The 21,929-nt window shown below is 67.0% G+C and overlaps 1 protein-coding gene across 3 annotated transcripts; it reads right to left on the reverse strand.

Moving 5' to 3' along the window:
* Positions 1-3,890: 3,890 nt before the first annotated feature.
* CAPN15 (calpain 15) lies at positions 3,891-20,590 on the reverse strand. 3 transcript variants are annotated; one of them, XM_052659671.1, is made up of 13 exons: positions 20,454-20,590; positions 15,048-15,328; positions 9,469-10,897; positions 8,577-8,785; positions 8,308-8,491; positions 8,011-8,234; positions 7,215-7,340; positions 6,970-7,122; positions 6,522-6,683; positions 6,207-6,433; positions 5,848-6,014; positions 5,582-5,760; positions 3,891-5,511 (listed from the first exon to the last, which is right to left on the reverse strand). In XM_052659671.1, exons 2-13 carry the CDS (start codon positions 15,227-15,229, stop codon positions 5,334-5,336), a joined length of 3,420 nt encoding a protein of 1,139 aa, XP_052515631.1. In that variant the 5' UTR covers positions 15,230-15,328; positions 20,454-20,590; the 3' UTR covers positions 3,891-5,333. The 3 variants fall into 3 exon arrangements, with proteins under 3 accessions (XP_052515631.1, XP_052515649.1, XP_052515641.1); XM_052659681.1 differs by lacking the exon at positions 15,048-15,328 and having other exon boundaries at positions 5,377-5,507; positions 20,454-20,553; XM_052659689.1 differs by lacking the exons at positions 8,011-8,234; positions 15,048-15,328 and having other exon boundaries at positions 7,215-7,300; positions 20,454-20,553.
* Between the last annotated feature and the right edge of the window lie 1,339 nt (positions 20,591-21,929).

A 21,929-nucleotide genomic window follows, 5' to 3' on the forward strand; every position in this document is an offset into this window, starting at 1 on the left:
AAGGAGCAGGGCGCCCTGTTCTGGGGGCGTCCAGTGCCAGGACACTGGTGTGAGGGCGACTGTCCCGTGTCACCCTCCCTGATACAAGTGGGGAGACCCCACTTCCCCCCCGGCAAGCCCACAGGGCAGGGTGGGAGTGCTGGAGGGCTGCGGGGGGGCACGGCCCACCAGCCGTCCCTCTCTGCCTGCCCGGCCTGGCCCAGCTGACCAGCTGACCGTGCAGGCAGCCCCAGGCCGGGAGACAGCTTGAGCAGTCGTCATGCCAACAGCTCTGCGAAGCGTGGGGGCCAGGAGGCCTGCTCCTTCTGCACACAGATCCCACTCCGGACACATACATCCAGGCCCCGGCCTGTCTTGGGCACTGCCCAGACAGGGCAGGGGGCACAGGTCACCCTGAGACCTGGGGCTGGGGGTCCCAGGGATGGCGCTGAGCTTCCTGGCCCCCCACTGCAGACTCCTTCTCCTGGTCTCTGGGAGGCCCTGCTGCTCACACAGGGGGCCGGCTGGCTGGAGGCTGTTGCCACCCTCCAGGGGAAGGGAGTGGCATCTCAGGACAGCCTGGTGAAGCCCCGGAGAGGGGAGAGGAGGCCATGGAGGGCAGCTCAGCCCTGTGGACGGCCCTTCTCAGAGTCTGGGCGGGGCACAGAGTGGTCCCGCCCCCTGAGCTCAGACCGAAGGGCATGGCCAGGCTCCAGGAGGGGGTCTTGTCAGGGGTGCAGGTGGGCTCCGGGCGCACAGCAGGGGTCCCAGAGCTCGGCTGCAGCTGCAGCCTGAGAGCCTGTCCCCAGTGCTGAGTCAGGGTGCACAGACCACCCCCGGCCGTGGCAGGGGAGGCTGGTCAGCGGTGCTCTGCCTGAGCCACTGGGGGCATTTCTGCTCCCTGCAGCTGGTACAGTGTGCCTGGAGCTTGTCCCACTCTCCACCCTGCAGTGGGGTGTGGCAGGAGATCATGACCCACCCACAGGCCCCACCTCAACATCCCAACATGCTGATGTGTGCTCCGGCCCAGGGATTTGGCCCTACCCTCTTGACGCTGTCTCTGCGTCAGGGACCCCTGAGCTCGGGGGCTTGATCCCCTTGTGGCCTGGGCCTGGAAACCTCTGCCCATGCTCCCTGGGTATCGGTCTGGGCCTGCAAACTGGGCAGGGGCCCCTAGGCAGCAGCCTTCCCTCAGCTTGTCCTGGTGTGGGGTGGGGGGACACGCAGCCCCTCCCTCCACCTCCAGGGAGGCATCGTGGCATTAACCTGCTCTGTCTGCTTGCCCAAGCTGCGCACCTGTCACTTCCACTGACGTTGGCACTTGTGCGCCAGGGGCACGTGGGCAGGACGGACAGTGGCTCCAGGGAAGGCAGGGCGACAGCGGTGTGGTGCCCAAGGCAGGCCTGTCTCCTCCCCTCAGCATCCATGCGCAGCCCTCACGAGGACTGGTGTTGGGGTCAGGCAGCCTCTGCTCGCCCCATGGGAAGGGGGACAGTGGCACAGCCCGTGAGCAGGGTCTGAGCCCCAGGAGGGGTCAGCGCCAAGCGGACGATGGCCATGGCTCATGGTCACCCTCTTGCTGATGACACGTAGCAGCCCCCCAAGCGTCCAAGAGCTCCACCAAGGGCAGAGCCCAAGTCATCCTTGGCACTTCCCTCCTGCACACTCGAGGTGGCCTCAGGGACTCATGGCATGGTTCCCAGGGGCAAGGTCACACCTGGGGCCCTGAGGGCACTGGGGAGCCACAGCAGGTTCACTGCAGGCCTGTGAGGGGGCAGCAAAGCCACGCTGACGGGACCGGGTGACACTGGGACACTGGTGACACTGGGACACTGGTGGGGGCTGCCACAGACCCGGGGGGGGGGCGGGGGCGCACCCATGGGGTGCATGCTCCAGGGAGGGCATTGTGGGGCTACCCAGCCAGCCCAGGACATGGGGCAGAGTGGGCCCACGCTGAGGGAGAGGGTGTGCAGCTGGGAGGATCCCGGCACTGGGACCCCAGAAGGCTTCTGGCCCCAAACCTGCTCACTGCAGCCCTCCCCCAATCAACGCCATCCTCTGGAAGCAACCGCCCCATCCCTCCCCCAAAGCTCGCTCAGGGGACCCCTGGGGTGGGGTGGGACCAGTTCCCCACGAGCGCTGGAGGCCCTGGAACCAGAGGCTCCTGGCCGCTCGCTGGAGGGGCTGCTGTGGGAGTGAGCTCCCCGTCGGGGGACGTATACCAGTGGGGCAGGGGCCAGGCGGATCAAAGGGAGCAGCCAGCCAGGCGGGTGGGGGCGCAGCTCAGGCCGCAGAGCTCTGGAGTGCTGGCCGAGCAGCGCCCGGGGCCGACAGCAACCATATGTTGGAAGAGGAGCTGTGCATGTCCCGCGCGGCCCCTGGGGCCCTGCCTTCCTGGGCCTGTCACAGGCGATTTTTCCTGCCTGAGTGGCAGGCCGGCCGGCAGGCGGGGCGGTGGGGGCTGCAGTCTGTGTGTGGCTCGGGGTCCATCCTCCCACGGCTCTGCACGCCGGCCCTGGCCCTTAGGGCAGGCTCGGTGCCGAGCTGAGAGCAGGAGTCCCTGCTGGCTGGCCGGACGCCCGCCCCTCGCGGTCACCCCCGTCCAGGTCAAGGTCGGGGGCCACGGAGGAGCCAGCTAGCTGTGGCTGTTGTGGGCGGGAGGGAGTCTGCGGAGCCCAGAGCCCAGAGCACGGAGGAGGCGGGAGGCCGCAGCTAATTTGTACACTAAGTGCTTCTGACAGGGCTGCCTCACAAGTGAGAACGCCCCACCGCCTGCCTTGGGAAGGCCACCGCAGCCAACGGGTGGGCAGCCAAGCGGCCTGGGTGAGGGCCGGGAGGGGCTCCAGCCGGCGAAGACGGGGGACACGGGGGGGACGCAGCCCAGACAGGCGCCCCCGCGGGCGCGTCAAGAGACTGTGCCTCGCCCACCGCCCACACCAGCTTAGGTCCAGGTGCCGCCAGGCCCCACCTCAGCACCTGCAGCACCTGCCGGGAACAGCAGCCACGGGCCCCTGACCCCCAATTCCCTCAGCCCTCCCTGCCGGGGAAGGTATCCAACGGGAGCGGGCACAGGCTGGGGTCTCCAGGCCAGTTGACAGGGAGGCAGGCAGCCCCCGGGCCCGTCAGCTCTCATGTCCTGGGCGTCTCAGGGCTGCAGTGATGCGGGCCCAGGTTCCCCAGGACGCCCTGGGGTGACGGAGCCCGGCCCCCGGAGGACAAGGTCCGGCGTGGCCGCGCAGCCGCGGATAGAGCGGGGGTGGGGTGGGGTGGGGGTCGTCTCCAGGCACTGAGCGGAGATGCGTTGTGGCAGCTCCCCGCCGCCCGAGGCCCGCCCGGAGCGAACACTGCTGGTGGCTTTAATTGCTTTCACATTCGATAGGCTGGCCCAAGATAGGCCTCTTACACCCTGCACGGCCTCGGCACCCCAACCCCCTTCTCACTGGGAGGCTGGCCTCCCTGGCCCCACACAGAGCCTGGGCTGGGACTGGAGGCTGCACGCCGCCCAGCCTGGCAGGGAGTGGGCACAGGGTGTCCGTCTCCCAGCCCCGCTCACCCTCTGCTCCGCCCGGGACCAACAGATCCAGACAGGCACCTGGAACACAGCTGTCTCTCTAGGAAAAGCCCAGCACGGGCACAGCCCTTCTGAGGCTTCGTGAGTGCCAGTCTGCAAACCACCACAGGGTTAGGGCTGAGCCTCTGCCCCAGCTGGATGCCCCGTCCTTCCTGGGGTGCAGGCAGCGGGTGGCAGGGTGCCCCTGAAGGCCTGGGAGGCAGGCGTGTATACCCGCCCAGGCATCCCAGAGAGGCTGTCCCTAAGTGGGCACAGCTCTGTCCTGGAGAGGAGCCCAGGGGCCCCTCTCACAGATGGACGAGAACGAACTTACAAAACAAAACATCTTTATTTGGTCCGTCGGAGCCTGAGTCTGGAAACACCCATGGGGTCATCCTACCGGGATGGCGCTGACGTTGATAAAATAGTCTCTGTGTCAGAAGAGCTGCCGTATGTACAGGGTTAAAAATACTCACAGCTCAGAGTACGAGGATGAGTACAAAGGGGGCGGGGGTGGGGGGTCTAGTGCTTCTGGTGCTCCTCCAGGTGCGAGCCCCCCAGTCAGAGTAACAGGAGGAGTACAAAGGGGGCCGGGGGTCTAGTGCTTCTCCAGGAGTGAATCTGCTCCCCCCAACCCAGCAAGCCCCACAGAAAGCGAGGGACCATGGGCAGGGCCGCTCGCTGCCAGGGGCTGCTGAGCAGCGAGGCTGGGCACCCAGGAAGCAGCCTTAGTCGTCCCCAGGCAGACACAGAGCTCAGGGTTGAGCAGTGCAGGGAGAACGCTGGCTCAGGGGGAAGGGTGTGGGGCTGGGGCCCACCCTGCATGTGCCTGGACACAGCCCGGGGACTCTGGGACTCCGCGTCTCCTGCAGGTCAGGTGGTGCCAAGCACGGGGCTGGGCCCAGGCCCACCTGGCCGCCGCCCCAGCCCCAGCCCCAGCCCTAGCCCTAGCCCAGGGCATGGCTTCGACCCTGGCTGCGCGCCAGGAATTGCATAGTGCCCCTCCCCACCCTGGCTCACCCCACAGTTCCAGGCACCTTCCTCGGACCCTGCTGGGGCTCCAGGGACCCCTGCTGGCCACATGAGGGCTTGCGGTGGTGGGGGGGGGGGCGGATAGGTGGGATATGGGGGCAAACTGAGGGAAGGCTCTCAACCTCTGGCCACAAAGGGGTGTCCCTACTCTCACCCTGGGGTCTTGACCTCTGACCTCCCCAAACTGGGGTGGTCCCTGCTCTCATCCTTGGGCCCTGGCCTTGACCCCCTAAAATAGAGGTGGTCCCTACTTTCACCCTGGGGTCCTGGCCTGACCCAGCAAGGGGGTGGTCCCTGCTCACCTCAGGGTCCTGGCCTCTGATCACAAAATGGAAATGGTCCCTGCTCTCTCCCTGAAGTCCTGACCTCTGACCCCTACAACAAGGGTGGTCCCTGCTCTCATTCTAGGGTCCTGGCCTCTGACCTGCCCAGATTTGGATTTGGAGCACATGGCTGCCTGACCAGGGCAGGAGACCCAGGCCCATGGATAAGGGGCAGCCTCACCCTGACTCTGGAGGTTGGAGCCAGACCTCAAGGTGGCCTGATCAGAGAGGCTGGCACATGGCTCCCTAGAGCTGGAGGTGGGTTCGAGGTAATCTGCTGGGTGACTGGGATGCCCTGGGCAGGAGGGAGAGGTGGGGGGAGGGCCAGGGGAGCTGTGCCCGCAGCTGGAGCTCCCTGGGTGGGGGTCCTGAGATTGTGGTTCAAGCGTCCTGTGTTGGGGTCTCCCTCATAAAGTGCGTGTGGGGACAGGCGGGTGGGGGCAGGGAGGTCACAGCGGCCGGGGCCCGTGCAGGCCAGCGACCTCGGGCGTGAGTGGAGGGCTGTGGCTGCCCTTGGAGGCCGTCCAGTCGCTGAGGAAGGCCTGCGCTGCCTTGCGGTGCGCCAGGCGGTGGGTAATGGAGAAGCCGGCATTCCCTTCCAGCTGAGACAGGATCACCAGGACCTGCCTGGGGGAGGGGGCCGGTGAGGGCCTGCGGGGCCAGCGGGCCGCCGGGGGCGGGGCGGGGCGGGGCGCACCTGTGCAGGGGCGGCACGCTGTCCTGGGTGCGCAGGCTGCCGCGTGTTGACACCACGTTGAAGCTGTCGGAGCAGTCGCACTGCACGTGCAGATAAGACTTGGGGTGCCGATTCTCCACAACCACAATGAGCCCCGCCCAGCCGTGCGTCAGGTAGTAGCAGGTCATGCCCTCGCGGCCCTGGGCGCAGGCGGTGCAGGTGTGGGTGGGCGGGCCGTGGGCAGCCACCTCCTGCCGCCTCCCCAGGACCCACGCCCGCCCACCCACCTCGTGCCGTTCGCCCCTGCTCTCCGTGAGCAAGATGATGGCGTCGGCCAGCGTGGTCGGCTGGGCCTCTACGGGCTCCACCATGACGAGCCTCGAGCTGTATACGGCCAGCACGTGGCCGGGTGCCTCCGGGGTGTTGCGTGGGGCGCCTGCTGAGGGGCTGGAGGCTGCAAGGAGCACCGAGGGAGAAAGAGAGGGAGCGTGCGGGCGGGGCTGCGCAGATAGGGATGGCGTGGGCGGGGCCCGGGGCCCTGTGGGCGGCCCGTGCTGATAGGGACGTATGGGCGGAGCCTGGGGGTCATGGGCGGGTCTGGGCTGTGTGGGGCGGGGCCTGGGGCCGACTGGCCATAGTCACCTACCCTGCAGGGCGGGTGGGCCGGGCACAGGGCCCCAGTGGTTGAAGGCACAGCACACCACGGCGTACTCGCCAGGCTCCAGCATCACGTCACAGTTGACGAACTTCTTCACAGCGCGTTTGCTGTGGGCTAGCAGGCGGCCCAGGCTCAGGCGGCCGCCGCTGCCGAAGGAGGCCCGGAACACCAGGACACACAGGTCCAGGAGGTGACTGTCCACTGAGTCCGAGCGCCTGGGCGAACGGAAAGGTCGCGAGTGGCCAGGCCCCGCCCCTAGACCCACACCACCCTGCCATCCCGCCCCCAGTCCGCTCGTCCAACCTGCTGCCCTCCTGGAAGAGGGCAAACTCCAGGGATGCGCGCTCCAGCACCGTGAGGGCCGTCACGCCCACCGGCCCGCTGGCCGAGCTGGGGAAGCTGCCTTGCACCCGGGCCTCCTGCCAGTCCGAGTGGACCTTGCAGATATCCACGGAGTCGAAGTACCTGGGCAGCGAGAGGATAGCCGGCTGAGCGGCCTCCACCCAGCTGCCCGCACAGCATCAGTCCCTGGGTGGGGTGACCGCAGCAGGCTCTCGCCCAGCTGGCAACTCTTGGAATCCGTGTTCAGAAACCCCAGTCTTGGCTGTTGTCTGTGGACACCGCCAGGGGGCGCCAGGCCCTAAGGCTGACCAACGGGCAGAGCCCCAGCAGAAGCAACCCCACCAGGCAGTAGACAGGCAGAGCTCCTGGGAAAGATGCTGTATGTGTCAGGGTGAGTGGTGTGTGGTACCTGACGAAGTCGCTGTACTCCATCCAGAAGACACCCTCGCTGCTGCCATGCGGCATGAGCTCATTCCGCAGGTGCCCCGGCCAGTGTGGCCACTCGTCTGACCAGCTGCCGTTCCAGGAGAAGCGGCCCCATGGGTTCCGTAGGCGCAAGAGCCTTCGGACAGACCGCAGGGTTGGGTCTGTCCCAACCCTGGGTCTGTTGGCCCCGCCCTGCCCATGGCCATGCCCCACCACGCCCATCCTTACCTGGAGCCCTGGACATCCCGGACATCCAAGATGGAATAGGCGTGGCGGGGACGCAGGCCTAGACTCTCATAGGCAGCATCGTCCACCTTCATGTTGCCCCCACCACAGGAGGCGCCCATGAGGAACCTGTGCAGTTAGAGCAACCGGCTGACCAGGGCCCCTTGGTATTGGGGTGGGCTCCCTCTCTAGGGGACACCTGCTGTCCTGGCCTGCCTTGGGGAGGTGCAGCTCCAAGTGGGGGTCTCCCTGCCTGTGGGAGACCCACATAGAACGCCAGGGCTCAGGAAATGGTCCAAGCTCAGCGGGGCGGGCAGGCCTGGGTCCCTTGGAGGTCTGGCAAGGCTGGGGACCCCGCCAGTTCAGAGATGCTGCTCCCCAAGGAGCAGAGCCGTGCCATTGCCCACCACAGATGAGGGCAAGGGTCCTGGACCCTCCCCAGACACTGGCCAGTGCATGCTGGGGCTCAGAAGCTCCCACTCCCCCAACCCGTCCACCCCGGGGGCTGCTATTGCCAGGTGCCATCATGGAGCTCACTCCACATGGACCCCCAAGGGTGCTGACAGTCATCACAGGCCCAGGTCAGGACAGGGCCTTCTAGGTACAAGCCGACGGACAGCACCCTGCCTGCCCTCACCCCATTCCAAGCAGGTGGGGTGGCTGGCACAGCATGGGGAGCTGAGCCTCCCAGCCGTGGTCAGCCCGTGCCAGAAATATCTTGTGAAACATGGGTGCAGATCAGGGCGCTGGCCTGACTACTCCCGCTGCTCCAGCTCCCCGGCGTGGCTGTCCCTCTTACCCAGCCTCTTTAGAACTCAGCATTTTGGCCCAGATGAGGTCAGTGTCCACCGGTTCCTCGCGGGGGTTCGTGGAGCTGACCTGCAAGGCCAGGCTCTCACAGGGGGCACCGGTGAGCGTGGCCAGGCCCTCTATGGCGCGCCCGGCCTGGAGCGCGAAGTAGGAGCCGTGCAGCTTGGCCAGTGCCTTCTCAATGAGGGCCACCCACAGCTGCTTGCGCTGAGCCTGCGGGGGGGCTGGAGTCGTGAAGCCGCTGCCTCCTCGCGCCTGCCGCCCGCCCGCCCGCACCCCCGCCCACCTGGGAGAAGAGCAGGAAGCCGGCCTCGTCACAGGGCAGCATGTCATCCACCAGCACTGTCGTCCACGTGCCGTCCTTGCACAGCCGCACCTGGTAGGCACCCTCTGCACACAGGCTGCGTGTGACCATCACCCGCTCAACCAGGTCTGGCCGCTCGGCCAGCACTGCCAGCGCACTCAAGAACCTGCACGAGACCAGCGTTCAGGGGGAGCTCGGCCCGCCCGCCCGCCCGCTCGTTCCCCCGCACCGGGTGGGAGACCCACACCCACCAGCAGTTCCCCAGGAGACCCTGCAGGATGTCCGAGGGCCGGAGCGTGTGGAACACGGACCAGGAGGTGCCGTGGTCCCTGAACACAGAGCAGTTGATCTCATGCGGCCGCAGCCACTGTCGCACGCGCTGCTGGACACTGTCGCCCGCGGGGAAGCCCACAGACGCGGGCCCGGGGGGGAAGCTGTCGTCCACAAAGTTCACGCTGTTCTGCAGAGACCACGGCCACAACTCAGGGCAGGCCAAACCCCATCCCACCCCAAGAGAGTACCCAGCTACCTGAGCCTGAGGAAGGGGGGAGGCATGCAGCTCGCAGCCTGCAGATAGCCCGGCTGAGCCTCATGAGGCCCACGCCACCCTGTGCAGGCGTGGTGGACTGTAGCCAGCCAGGGCAGAGCAGGCTGGTGACGGGCCAGTGGGAGGTATGTGTGCCCCAGGGGACAGTGCGGGGCCCAGCCTGGAGGCTGCAGGTGTGGGTGTGGGGCACCAAAGTCCCTAGGAAGAGACATGGGGGGCCTGACAGGGGCAGGGTGGCAGGGACGCAGCTCTGGACGGACTGCCGGCAGCGACAGAGGGCAGCACCCCAGGGGGACAGAAGTCCCCCCCAGCCCCCTGGGGGTGATGCCCTGGGCTTAGCCTCCTGCAGGCCAAGGGCAGAGAGCATGCAGAGCACCTGTCTCAGCTGGGGCTCTGCAACTGGGGGTGGCACCCAGCCTGCCTGTCTGTCCCCATCTTCCTGTGAGGCCACTGCTGCTGATGGCACTCACGCTGGGGGTGAGGGGTCAGGACCCTCGCGGACAGAGAAGAAAAAGGGCCTGAGGATCTCAGGTGAGCGGTCACATGGGGGTCACCAAAGCTGAGGCTCGGGGGAAGGGACCGCAGCGGGCCCGCACCTCCCGGCAAAAGGCCACGATGTCCTCCCACAGGGCCTTGGCCTCGCCCTCGTCTGTCTGCCGCCGCTTCTCCACGAGCACACTCTCCCTGCGCCGCAGGGGCGCTACGCCCCGGCGCTGGGCCGCCATGAGCTGGGGGGTGTGGCAGGTGACACAGTGCTTGGCCCGAGGTGCGTTGAGCAGGGTGCAGGCGGGGCAGGCCCACTGGCCTGGGCGCTCAGACGGCGCCGCAGGGAGGGGGCGGCTGGCCTTGTGGGCTGGGCAGGGCCCGGGCTGGTCCGCACTGCAGTCGGGGCAGCGGGCGGTGGCGTCGCCGTGCTCCTGGAAGCCGTGAAGCTTGGAGCAGCCGCACGCCGTGCACCGGGGGGTCGCCGTGGGGTTCCTGAGCGTGCACCTGGCGCACGACCAGGTGGTGAAGTCGGGGCTGGAGGGGCTGGCCGGCGTGTAACGCACGCTGTCGCCACCCAGGTCGATGACATCGCTGCCTGTCGTGCTGGTGCTGGCCTCGCAGTGCGCAGGGCTGGCGGGCCCTGGGGGGCGCAGCATGGGGCCCCCCTCAGCCTCCTCCTCTTCCAGGAAGCTCAGCCGCTTGCCTGACAGCAGCTCTGCCAGGCGGGAGGCCCCAGCCACGGGCCGCCCCAGGCCCTGGGGGGGCCCCTTGGAGCCGGCAGAGGGCGAGGGCTGGGCGGCCTCAGGCACCGGTGGCTGCAGCTGCGGGGGCACCTCGCGGCGGCTGCGAGGCACGGGGTTGTTCTGGAGGGTGAGCGAGAATGGGCTGAAGGGTGGCCCCCGGGGGGGCTCCTGGTCCACGGCAGAAGGAGGGTTGGCCTCGGCGCCTTCCCCAGGCTGGGCCGGGGCCGACACACCAGGGAAGCCTGCAGGAGCCACAACTTCCGGGACCACAAGTGCCTCGGGAGGGATCCTGGGCAGCGAGAGTTTCCGGGGCCCCCCGCAGGCTGAGCAGGAGCTGGCCACAGGCGTGTTGTGCAGCGTGCAGCGTTGGCAGGCCCAGCCGCTCCCAGGCGCGGCCGCGCCCCCCTCCTGCCCCTCTGCCTCCACTGGCCGTCCACCCGCCGGCTCCACGGCCACCGGCCCCGCCGTCCGCAGGGGCCCTGCCTCGTCCCGGCAGCTGCCCGGGGGCTCTGGGGGCACCCCGTTGATGATGGGCAGTGGGGGGGCCCCCGGGCCAGGCTCGGGGGTGAAGCCGCACACCTCGCAGGCCCCCCTGCCCAGAAGGTTGCGGAATGTGCAACGGGCGCATGGCCACTTCTGCTCTTCCACGCTGAGCCGCAGGATCCGGTCCAGGTCAGGCTTGTGCCGCGGGGCCTCGCAGATGGAGCACTGGCGCTGGCCGGCCGGGTTCAGGAAGGTGCAGCGTGCGCAGGCCCACTCCCCAACCGTGGCCATGGGCCCAGGCGAGTGCGTGTGGCTGCAAGGGAAGGCCGTGGTCAGGAGTTTCTGACAAGACGTCAAGAGTGTTCAGCGGGGAACGGATGGTGTTTTCAACCAATGCGCTATAAAAATGGGATCTAAATGCTGAAGAAGGAGTCAGGCCCGTACCTCACACCATATTCAGAGCTTAACTCAAAATGGATCAATGACCTCAGCGTGGGAACGAAAACTACGAAACTCTTAGAAGCAAAAAACGTGGGTAAATTTTCACGACCGTGCAGGCAAATGAAGGAGGAAACAAAAGAACATCAAAACTAACATCTCCCACGAGTCAAAGGACACCATAAAGTGAGAAGATATCCTACGGGAGACAACGTTTGCAAACCGTGCGTCTGACCGGGGTCTAGCACCCAGAACGTATGAATCATTCTTACAACCACACGACAAAAACCTGGTTTTAAAAATGGGCAAAGGATTTGAGGCGACTTTCCCCAGAGATACGGAGAAGCCCGTGGAAACCTGCTCAGCGGATCAGTCAGGGAAATGCAAAGTGCACCAGCCCACCTGGCGGGGCAGGTGCCAGGACCTGGAGCTGGAGTGACCCGGTCTCCCACATCACTGGGGGAGCGCGAAAGAGCACAGCTGTTGTGGGAAACCGCTAGATGGCTCCCCAGAAGCTACGCAAAGACCACAGTTAGGACCCAGCAATTCCACCCCAGGTACATGCTCTTCACCAGCACACATCCACAAATGCTCATGGCAGATTTGCCCACAACAGCCAACTGGTGGAATCAAGCCAAGTGTCCATCAATGAGTAAATGGATAAATAAGACGAGGAACACCGTTCAGCAGCCAGGAGCGAAGCACGGACACACACCAGCACTGGGCCCTGACAGGTGGTGTTATTCACCCACGGGGAGGCTCAGGATGTGCAAACTCAGGCAGGAGGAGCCGGCGGCTCCCGCGGGCTGAGCAGGGTTGGGAGCGGGGCTGGCCCCTCACCCGCCTCTCGAGGCCAGCCCACGTGGGGGGCATCCACACTCTCCTGCCCTGACAATAGCTGATCCGCTTGGCAGAAACAGCAACTGTTCTTTACAGCAAAGCGCAGAGCTCGTGCTTCTCATGCTGCGTTTACACCAGACGCTCCCGGAAGAAAGAAAACTTCCCTCTTCGGAACAAACAGAAACCCTCCCCCAGGCAGCACGATGGTTCCTGGGCCCCACGCAGGCCACTGCCGCCTCCCCGGTGTGGGGCTGAGCCTCAGGGCTGTCCGCAGCTGCCGCAGCACCAGAGTGATAGACAAGCCCTGGCTGGGTCAGCTTGGGCTTCTGCGTCACCAAGCCTAAGAGATGCCCCTGCTGCTCCCCACTGAGGAAGGCCCACAGGCAAGGCACAGGCACACGCGGCCACACAGACAAGCCACACACACGCTGCAGCCCGGGCCCAGGTTCAGACAGCCGCCCCGCGCCCTGTGGGAAACTTGGGGGAAGACTCAAGCCTGCCCTCAGCTCCAGGCCCCTGGTGGTCTAGGAGTGCTAAGCACACACAGGAGGGCAGGAAGCCCAACCCTACACCCCTCACGGCCCAACAGCTGGCTGGGCCCGGGCCCAGATGAGCATGAGGCCACACTGGGATCCTTGGCTGGCGTCCCGGGAGGGTGGGAGGCAGTGCGGGCTGCCTCCCTCGGGGACCCGCACGGCCCATGTCGCGTCTTGGCGTCACGGGGTGGGTGAAGACGAAGCGGCTCAAGGGGCAGCAGCAGGGTGTCCGGAGGAACCTGGGCCTTTGCCGCCCCAGCCCCAAAGCCAGGGTCACCTCCCAGCACCCTAATGCGCCAGAGCCTTCAGACGCTCCCAAGCACCGGGTGCACTCGGAGGCTGGGCGCTCACCCTCAGTGCAAAGGCAAGCAGGTGGGGTGTACAGCGCACCTCAGCTCTCTGGGCTACAGCCTCAGCCCCAGGTCAGAGCGAGGCGGGGGCGGGCGCTCCTGGGACATGGGTGCTGCAAGCAGCTGGGAGGTGGCCTTCAGCTCCCCGGAAAGCTAAGCAGAGTAAGTGGGGTCCCCACTCAAGGACCCCGCTGGTCAGGCCAGCAGACCTGAGGCTGCACTGCCCGGCAGGATGCCTACCTGACCCCGACCCCTAGCTGGTCCCAGGGAGCACGTGGGCACCTCCCTCTGAGGCCACCCTCAGCCAGTCTTGCGCCGTCCCCTAGGCCTGTGTCCCCAGGGGCGGCCTGCAGCCAACACCCACACCAAGCCCAGGTCCTCTGGGCCTTGCAGCTCCTGGTCCGCCTGGCGGTGGGACCAAGCCCAGACCTGCGGGCTCTTCAGTGGAGGGGGTGCCCCTCAGGGCAGGGATGGCCTGGACGGGCCACCCACATGCGCGTGTCCAGTGGAGGCATGGGGAGGGTTGGCCTGCCTCTGCCGCACCAGCCCCCTGCCTGCTCCTCCTGGGTCTAGTCAGGTGCCTGTGGATTCCTCAAGGTCACTGGCGGCTCTTCCTCCTGACTCACTCCAGGTGGCACAGTTAACTGCTGGAGGTGCTGGGCCAGAGAATGAGAGGGTACGGACTGGACAGGCGACCTCTCTGCACCCACCTCGGGGCCCGTACCCCTCCCCGAGGCCTAGCAATTGCCCCCTCCCCAGCAACTTACCCTAAGGACGTAAATACACGGAAATGAAACGACATGTGTGCATGGAGAAGGCACGAAGGGGCGTGCCGGACCCTGGGGAAACGAGCGGCACAGCCACCGCCCTGCACGCAGGCGGGGCAGGCAGGGAGGGTGTGGAGAAACCAGAGCCCTCCCTGCATGGCTGGGGGTCTGGGAAACGGGGCGACCACCGTGGAGAACAGCCTGGCAGCTCCTCAGACAGTTAAACGTAAACTTACGGTGAATACCAGCAGCCTGATTCTGTGTACCTACACAAGAGAAGTGACAACACGTGTCCGTGCAAAATCCTCTCCACACACGTCCACAGCGGCAGAGCCGCCAGGGTGAGTGTCCGTCAGTAACCAGCAGGCCTACTCCACATGGCGGAGTGTCGCTCAGCCAAAAAGGGCGAAGTCCTGACACTCACTACCACGCGGACGGCCCGAGAACACGACGCTCAGTGAGAAGCAGACACAGGCCACACGCCGTAAGATTCCCACCGCGTGAGTAGAGCCCCTGACGGCAGGTGAGCACTGACTCAGCACAGGGAGCCGAGGCTCTCTGCTCCGCAGCCGTCCCTCTAGACCGTGGGCCTCCACGACTATGTTCCCTGGGGTCACTTGGCGACCCCCAGAAGCCTGACAGGACTCAGGTCCTGCTCCATGCACAGGCTGGCCGCCTAGATGGTGAGCCCAGGACACGCTCAGGGCCCCACAGACACCAGGCACTGTCCTACACAAGTGAGCTGTGTCCGAGGAAAGTGCCTGCCGAGGGCCACCAGCGGAGGGCGGTGTCTGCACCTGAGGTAGGCCGGGGTGCCGAGAAGGCCAAGTGCCCCCTCTGGCCCAAGGGCAGTGGACTCTGAGTGTCTGCTGAGCCCCTCACTCTCCAGTCAGGCTGCAGGACATGGAGAAGCTGGGGCGTCTGTGTGTGGGGGCATGTGGGGGCCCAACCCACCAGGTCTCAGCGGTGGGCAGCGTGGCTGAGCTGCCCACCCCTCACCTCGGCACCCGGAGGTGGAGCTCGCCGTGGTAGCCTGGGCGGCTGGGACCGAGTCCAGCTGCAGCTGGAGGACACGGGCACGTGGAGGGAGGCTCGTCAGCGGGACCCACAGCCCCCTGCCCCCTGCAGGCAGCCACGTCACAGGGCGACACACGTCGGGCCATGGCAGGGCCACAGATTCCACGGGAAGCAAGCAGCATTCTCGGTGCGTGCCGTGCCCCCGGCCCCCCTCAGCAAGCAGTTCCAGCAGCCTCTCCAGCGCCAGCGGACAAGCAAGCCCCCGGCCTGAGGCAGCGGTGGTCCCGGCCCCACCATCTGTGGTTCTGAGACCCTCAGCCCAGCTCCAGGGGGCGGGGGTCCCGGGTGTGCTCTGCCCAGTGAGCAGCCCGAGTCGCCCGGGTCTCTGGGGTGAAGAGAGTCTCCAGAGGGCCCTAAGGGACAGGGCCCACTTGTCTGGGAGGTGCCGGCCAAGCAAGGGCATCTAATGGCAGCCCCGCCCTCAGGCCCGGGGCGCCCCTGCTCCACCTGCTTACCTTCGGGCCCGGGGCCGCGGGGGCGGGTGCTGCCGGGTGCCCAGGCTGCCACCCCACGCAGGCCCCCCGGGGCCACTCCTACCCCAGCCAGCCGCTGCCGGGGGCCCCGAGCAGGGCGGGCCCCGGGGGAAGCCGTGGTCCGACTCGGTCTCCGCGGCCAGCGAGGAGGCAGAGCTCCCCATGGCCCCCGCGGCAGCCACGCTGAGCACCGGGCCTGGTCACAGGGCGCCGGCGGCGGCGGGCGAGGCAGAGCATGGAGGAGGGCGGCCTCGCGAGCCGGGCTGGTCCGAGGAGCACAACAGAAATGACAGAGACAGAGAGAGAAGAGACACGTGACTACGGTGCCCGGAGGGTCCCAGTGCACGCGCGGCTTCCAGGGTGGCAGGGGCGCCTGCAGCAGGTTCACTGCGGGGTCCCCCCGCCCCACGGTGCCCCCTATAATGGCCCCCTCGGCGCCCCTGGGGCAAGGCGGCTGTGCCACGGTTGCTGGCCTTCAGAATAGGTCTCACCCTGAAAGAAATAATCGAGGAGATATTCAACCACAGAAAATGAGCTGGAAGAGGGGCGCCCGGTAGGGCTGGTGAGCCCTGGGCACCGTCCACAGTCACCACCATGGCCCTTATGGAGGACAGCCTCCCTGACCTGGAGACGGTGAGCAGGAAGGGGCCCAGGAGGCTGCCTGCTCTCTGGAGGCGTGGGCCCAGGTGCTCCTGCCCTGAGGTGGGAGGCTGGGCAGGGGGAGGGTGGGGGGGTGTCTCCTTTCAGATGAGGTGAGTCCCAGTCAGGCAAGGGAAGACACCTGGGCTGCCTCTGGGCCGCCGTGGGTGTCCCCTTCGCTTTCTGGTCAAGCAAGTGACCAGCAGCTCTGCCTCAGCCCAGGTCCATCACCCACAACCCCCTCCCAGTAGGCACCCAGGGCCCAGCAGCGCAGTGGCTCTGCAGCAGGGAGGGCCTGGGCCCTGCCCTCAGGGCTGCAGTCAGGCCAGAGAGCCGGGCAGCAACACGCCCGCTGGACCTGTTCCTCCAAGGGACCCAGACCAGGGCCGGACAGGCTGCCGAAGGCCCAGTGCCCCTGAAAGTCACCCACCACTCAGGTTTCCCCTCAGCTCAACCACAGCAACTGGGGGTGGGGTGGGGGTGGTTCCCAGTGGGTGCAAAGCCAACACTCCCCACGTCCACAGACAGGAGGGCCGCCTGGTGGGAGGGTGCCGTGAGCCACAGGGATCACTTCTCACTCCCGACAGACACGTGGAAAAGGCAGGACAAGGGGACAGACTCATATCACCCGACATGCCTGCCACGCCGCTGGGCCCACCTGATATCAGGGTGAGGCCTGTGTGAGCCCAGGACCACCCGCCTCCAGTCGCGGCCCTTCCCCTCCCACGGTGGATGCTCACCCCCACGGGCACGAGTCACGCTCAGGCAGCGGCCGCAGCCAGAGCCCTATACCCTGGGCTGCGAGGGGGCACTCATGGCGGTCAGGCCCACGCCGAGCAGGTCCTTCAGGACACCTGCCCCTCCACGGCGACGAGGCAGACGCACCGCAACCAGGCCAGCCCCCAGCCTCCTGCCACCACCCCACGGTGGCGCCTTCCCGGGGAGAGACCCCAAGCGTCTCCAACCCTCCCTTTACGCAGTCAAACCCTGAGCGGCCGAGGCCTCGAGCTGAAGCTAAGCCACGAAGGTGCCCATGGAGCAGGAGCACCCATGCCCGGGCCCAGGCTCGGGCTGACCAGGAGCTCAGCCCGCGCCCACTGAGAGCACAGGGGATGGCTGGGGGCGCCCACCCACAGCCAGACCCCGGGTAGCGAGGACAGGGCCCGGCCTCCGTGCGGCCTTGGTCTTGGGGTGGCAGGCGGAGTCCTGCAGCAGGGAGACAGGTTGGCACCCCTGGCCGATGGATTCTGGGTCCTGGCGAAAAGCCTACAGGCTGGGCTGCTGCCCCAGGGCCAAAGTCCAGACCTGTCCAGGGGGGAGGGCCCTGCCTGGAAGACCCGCCCCAGAACCTCGCCTCCCAGGCCAAGCCTAGGCTCCAGGCCACAAGCCATCTGGCGTCAGGGCCTCACACTGTGCAGTCTGGGGCCTGCCTCGGCTGCTCCTTGCTGCCTGGTCCAAGGCCACCACCGTCTAGGCCAGCCAGGGCCACAGGGGACAAGGCCTCCCACAGCCTGGCTCTGCCCATGGCTGGGGCCACCAGGGAAAGGTGCCTGGGGGGCGAGGGTCAGGGCTCTCGGCAAGCAGTTAGCAAGACTCCCCGGGACCCAGGTCCTGGTACCACCTGTCCACGGGGCACATGCCTCCTGTCCTTCCCAGGTGCACTGTGAGGCCCAGACACCCCCACTGGCTGGGCCAGGACCTTAAGGAGGGGGCTGTGGAGATTCTGCTGAGAGTCACCAACAATGTCCCCTGAAAACCAGCTTCAGGAACAAAACAGTAACCAGCATTCCACTACCCGGCCCGGGAGGCAACGGTCCGGCCACAGACCCTCCCCTGCACGTGCTTCAGGAGGCCGCTGTCTCTGCACCTCGGCCCCGCAGTGTCCAGCCGTGGTCCGGATCCTGGGCCCCCCACCCCGTGCGGGTCACGTGGCCGGCAGGGCTCTGCTTCCAGGCCCCTGCTTTCCAGGAGAGAGGGGTGGAGGCAGATCCCCAGAGTGACACCCACAAGTGGGGGGTGGCTCGCCGGCACGGAGACCGGAGGATGGGACGCAGAGTCCCAGCGTGTTCTCTGTCTCTAGTCGTACACGCTCAGTTGAGGCTCAAGAAGGAAACTTCCGCCAGGGAGCCAGGAACACCACCACGACTTCGCTTTCCAGTTCACAAGTTCAGAGCCGCCTGACAAAGGGCGCTTGCCTCTGGCACTTCCCCATTTCTGTTGGCCAAGTGGCCACAGAGCAGCGCGGCCTGGGTGGCTGGTGACTGCAGGCCTCGCGAGGGCAGAGTTGCTTCAGAGACATAAAGGCACGGGAGCCTCCGGCTCAACCAGGGGCGGCAGACGGGCCGTGGGGAGCATCTCCAGGGCGGCCATGGAGGGGTCGGCAGCAGGTGCTGCCTCAGCTCCAGGCTCGGCCAATGGTCGAGGGAGAGAAGCCACGAGCGCCTCCTCGGAACACGGACACCGCGGCTCTCGTCAACAGCAGCTATCGGCCTGCTTTCCCTCTGACGTCTTGCAGCACCGTCCAGTCCCGTCCCGGGGTCTGGCCACCACGGAGGGGGAAGCAGACAGCAGGGGAGGAGCCGCTGCTGGAGGGAGATGGTGCCGCCAGGACGGGCAGGGAGGCTGGAGCACCGGACAAGTCCTCACTGGAGGGACAGTGCATCCTGGGGGCGTCAGGAGGTCCCTGCTGCTCCCCCGTGGCCCCCAGCTCCCTGCACCGTCCTGGCAGCACCAGCACAGCCGTCCACAGGGTGACCCAGAGTGACAAGTGTGCCTGGGCAGGTGTCCAAGTCCAAACTCCACCCACACCCTCTTTCTCCTTATCCAGGAAGGTGGAGATGGGCGAGCTGGTCCTCACCCCCAGGAGGCTGCAGGTGCCATTCTGGCCCCGCGGCCCCAGAGGCCCCTCCGAGTTCAGAGCTGGGTCACCAGAGCAGCCTGCAGCTGACACAGGATGCTCACTGACCACCTGCCTCGGTGCCGCTGGGGCAGCACTGGGCACAGGGAGCCGGGGACACCAAAGGGATGCCACAGGCCTACTGGGCACTCTTGGTTGGGGGGGAGGTACTGGGGGGGTGGTCCTGCCTGGGAGCGTGGCACAAGAGGCTAGGCAAGAGAGACACCACCATGTCCCTGCTTGGGATGCTCCTGCGGGTGCCAGGTGGGAGGGCTGGAGTCAGTGCGGGCAAAAGGGCGGCTGACCCAGGGGCAGGGAGCACCCGGGCCGAGTCTGGGCTTGGGCTGTTACATACCCAGCCCTGCAGGCTCTTCAGAGACCCGCTCAGGCCCACGAAGACATCCATGGTTTTAGAGAACCTCTAGGGTGCAGAGTCCTTCTTCCCAAATAAAAGACAAGCATCAGGGGCGGTGGAAGCAGGGGCTGGAAGGACTGGATGCGCAGCCCACTCCTCCTTCCCCACAGCCCGGCTGCCCCCAGCCTGGGCCTCCTGTCTGTAAAGCAGGGCTCAGCAGGACGCTGTCTGACACAGGGGTCCAGAGAGTCTAACGCAAAGCCTGAAACCAAAGAGTTTCAGCAAAGTGACCCCGTCCAGAAGGGTTGGAGGACCCAGCCGTTTCCTGCTCTCAGAGCACCTGGTCTGGGGCAGGGGTCCTTAGAGCAGAGACACAAGGTAAGACCTGCTCCATCTCTAGAGTCTAGCAATCACTGAGTTTAAGCCTGGCTTTCAGGAGGTCACGAGGTCACCAGCCTGGTTGCTCACAGGGAGCAGCACTAGAGAGCTTCAGACGCAGAAGAAAAGAGAAGCGCTCTTCCAAGGAGCAGGACAACCTAAGAGGAAGTGAGAGGTGCCTGGAACCAAGGCCAGGCCGCACCCACCAGCAGGGCTGCAGAACAGGGGCTCCCAGGCTCCCCGCCCATCTGGGGCCCTCCTCCAGGCACCTGGGCCACAGAAACACTACTCTTCTCCCCACGGTTGAGAAAGGCACTCAGAAGTGGAAGGATCAACTTACCCCATCTCCCCTGGAGCCCAGCTCTGGGGGCGGGGTCCTCCCACAGGGGCTTACACTGCCCCCAGACGCATGCAGAGGGAGGGGGCCCCACAGGAGAGGCTCTCAGGAGAGCACAGAAGGACCAAGCACCCAGCTGAGTCCCAGCTCTCCCACAATTCGGCAGGGCTCGCAGCCACAAGACCCCGAACTCCCAGGCTGGACTTTACTGGGGTCCTGTTGTCTGCAGTCTGGTCACAAACTCCTGTGTGTTAAGGGGGCCCAAGAGCCAGCCCCGTCAAGGCCATTTGATCACACAAGGCTGCCCTGACCAGGATCAGAAGTGTCCCCCTCTTGCGGGCAGCTGGGTGGGCCGCCGGGCCGGCAGCCCGGCAGACACTCTGGGGGCCACCATGGGTAACTTTTCGGTTAGCTCCAGCGCCAACAGGAAAAGAACACGAGAAGGAAGCGTGGTTGGTGGCCAGCGGGCAGACAGGACGCGCTTGCTCCCCGACTCCACAGGGCCGGCCCGGACACTTCCCCTAACGCCGCCGCGGCCGGGACACTGACCGGAGGTAAGGGCACTCAAGGGCAGGAGGGACTGAGGCCGCCTCCCGCGTCTGCAAACCCTGGGCTAGTCCCCCGCTGCCCGGCGCCCGAGGTCCTGGGGGCTCCCCTCTCCAGCAGCGTCCCCAGCCCGGCCGCGACCGGCCAGTGCCCAGGAGGCGCCGCCCCTCTGCCATGGCCTCCTGGGGGTCCAGGCCGCGCCCCCGGCCCCGGCCTGGCCCGGGTGACGGGACTCACCTCCGCAAACCCGCGGCGCCTCCTCAGTCCCCGAGGCCCGGCTCGCTCGCTCGCTCCGGCCGGCCCACAACTTGTTCTCGGAAGGCGGGCGGGCCCTCTGCCGCCGGCGCGCGTCCCCGACAGCCTCTAGCTCTGAGTGGCGGAGCCGGCGAGCGCACCGACCCTGCCCGGCCCGCGCCGCGCCCTGCGCCGCCTCCGTAGCGTAGCGCCGGGCCGGGGCCCCGTGGCTACGGCGCGCCCGGGGCGCACGCGGCACTGTGAATCGCGCGCCCGAACTACCGCTCCCACAAGGCAGTGCAGCGCGCGGGGCAGGCCGGAGGCGGAGTCCAGGACGGCGCGCGGGGCAGGCCGGGAGGCGGAGTCCAGGACGGCGCGCGAAGCAGGCCGGGAGGCTGACTCCGGGGCGGCGGCCTGTAGCCGCCTCGATTTGGCGCCCTCCGACGTCCCCGGCAGTCCTGCCAGCGGGCGCCGAGGGATGTGGCGGACCCCGCTGCCGGGTGGCGAGCCGTGCTAGAGGAGGTGCCGAGGAAGGAACGAGGACTACAACCCCCAGAATGCCCGGCCCGCAGGAAGGGGCGGGACCTTCAGCGGCCCGGTCGCGACGCTTCCGGTTTCCGTGCGGGGAGGCGCCCGGCTGTGGCTGCGGATCCGGCTCTGGCCCCTGAGGACCGCAGGGCCGGTAGATGGGCCAGCTCCCTCCCGGGTCCCTCCAAACTTTTCTGCTTCCTCGGGACCCACAAAGGCTTCACGGTCCGACGCTCCAGTTTCCCTGGGCCGACAAGGGCGGCACCACTCGGGGGGTGACCTGGGCGCATGGCGTGTCCGAGACCCGGGTTCTCCGGCCAGCGGGGGAACCGGCACCCCTGGGCCGCCGGAGGACCGAGGGAGGCACAGCGCACAGCTCGGGCCCCGGCAGGGAGGAAGCCAGTGTGACACCTGGGGCCTCCGAGCAAAACCGCCCCCTCAGGCGCGTTCTGTCCCTGCCCGTCGGGCAGCGGGAGGTCACTCTGACAACCCAGCAGCCGCGGAACTGGGGGGTAGGCCCTGCCCCCGGCCTCCTGCCCTCCGTCGCCTAGGGTTTCTGGAGGCAGCAGGACCGGCTGAAAGAGCTTTGGTGTCAGCGGTTTACCTGGCGCCCCCGAAGCACGGGGAGGCCGCAGTGAGGCGAGGGGACGCTGAGGGCAGAACTCCGGGACCCTGGTTTTCGGGAGTGTGTGTGGAGCCGGAGAAGGCACGGCCCACGCGGGAAGACGGGAGCGAGGTTCCCTGGGCTAGGACAGATTTAAGGAGAGTGGGCGTGGTCCAGTTCCGCCTCCACAAGGAGAGGAGCTCTGCACGGGGAGTTAGGTGATGTTTGCTCCAGCGTCCCGTCAGTAGGACCTTCGGGGACAGCGCTCAGGGCTCCTGTAAAACCTCCATCTCTCCAGATGCTGCAGCCAGGACAGCTGCGTCCCCACCCCAGGTGCTCTGGCTTTA

Source organism: Budorcas taxicolor, chromosome 2 (genome assembly GCF_023091745.1).
Source record: "Budorcas taxicolor isolate Tak-1 chromosome 2, Takin1.1, whole genome shotgun sequence".
Lineage (NCBI taxonomy): Eukaryota > Metazoa > Chordata > Mammalia > Artiodactyla > Bovidae > Budorcas > Budorcas taxicolor.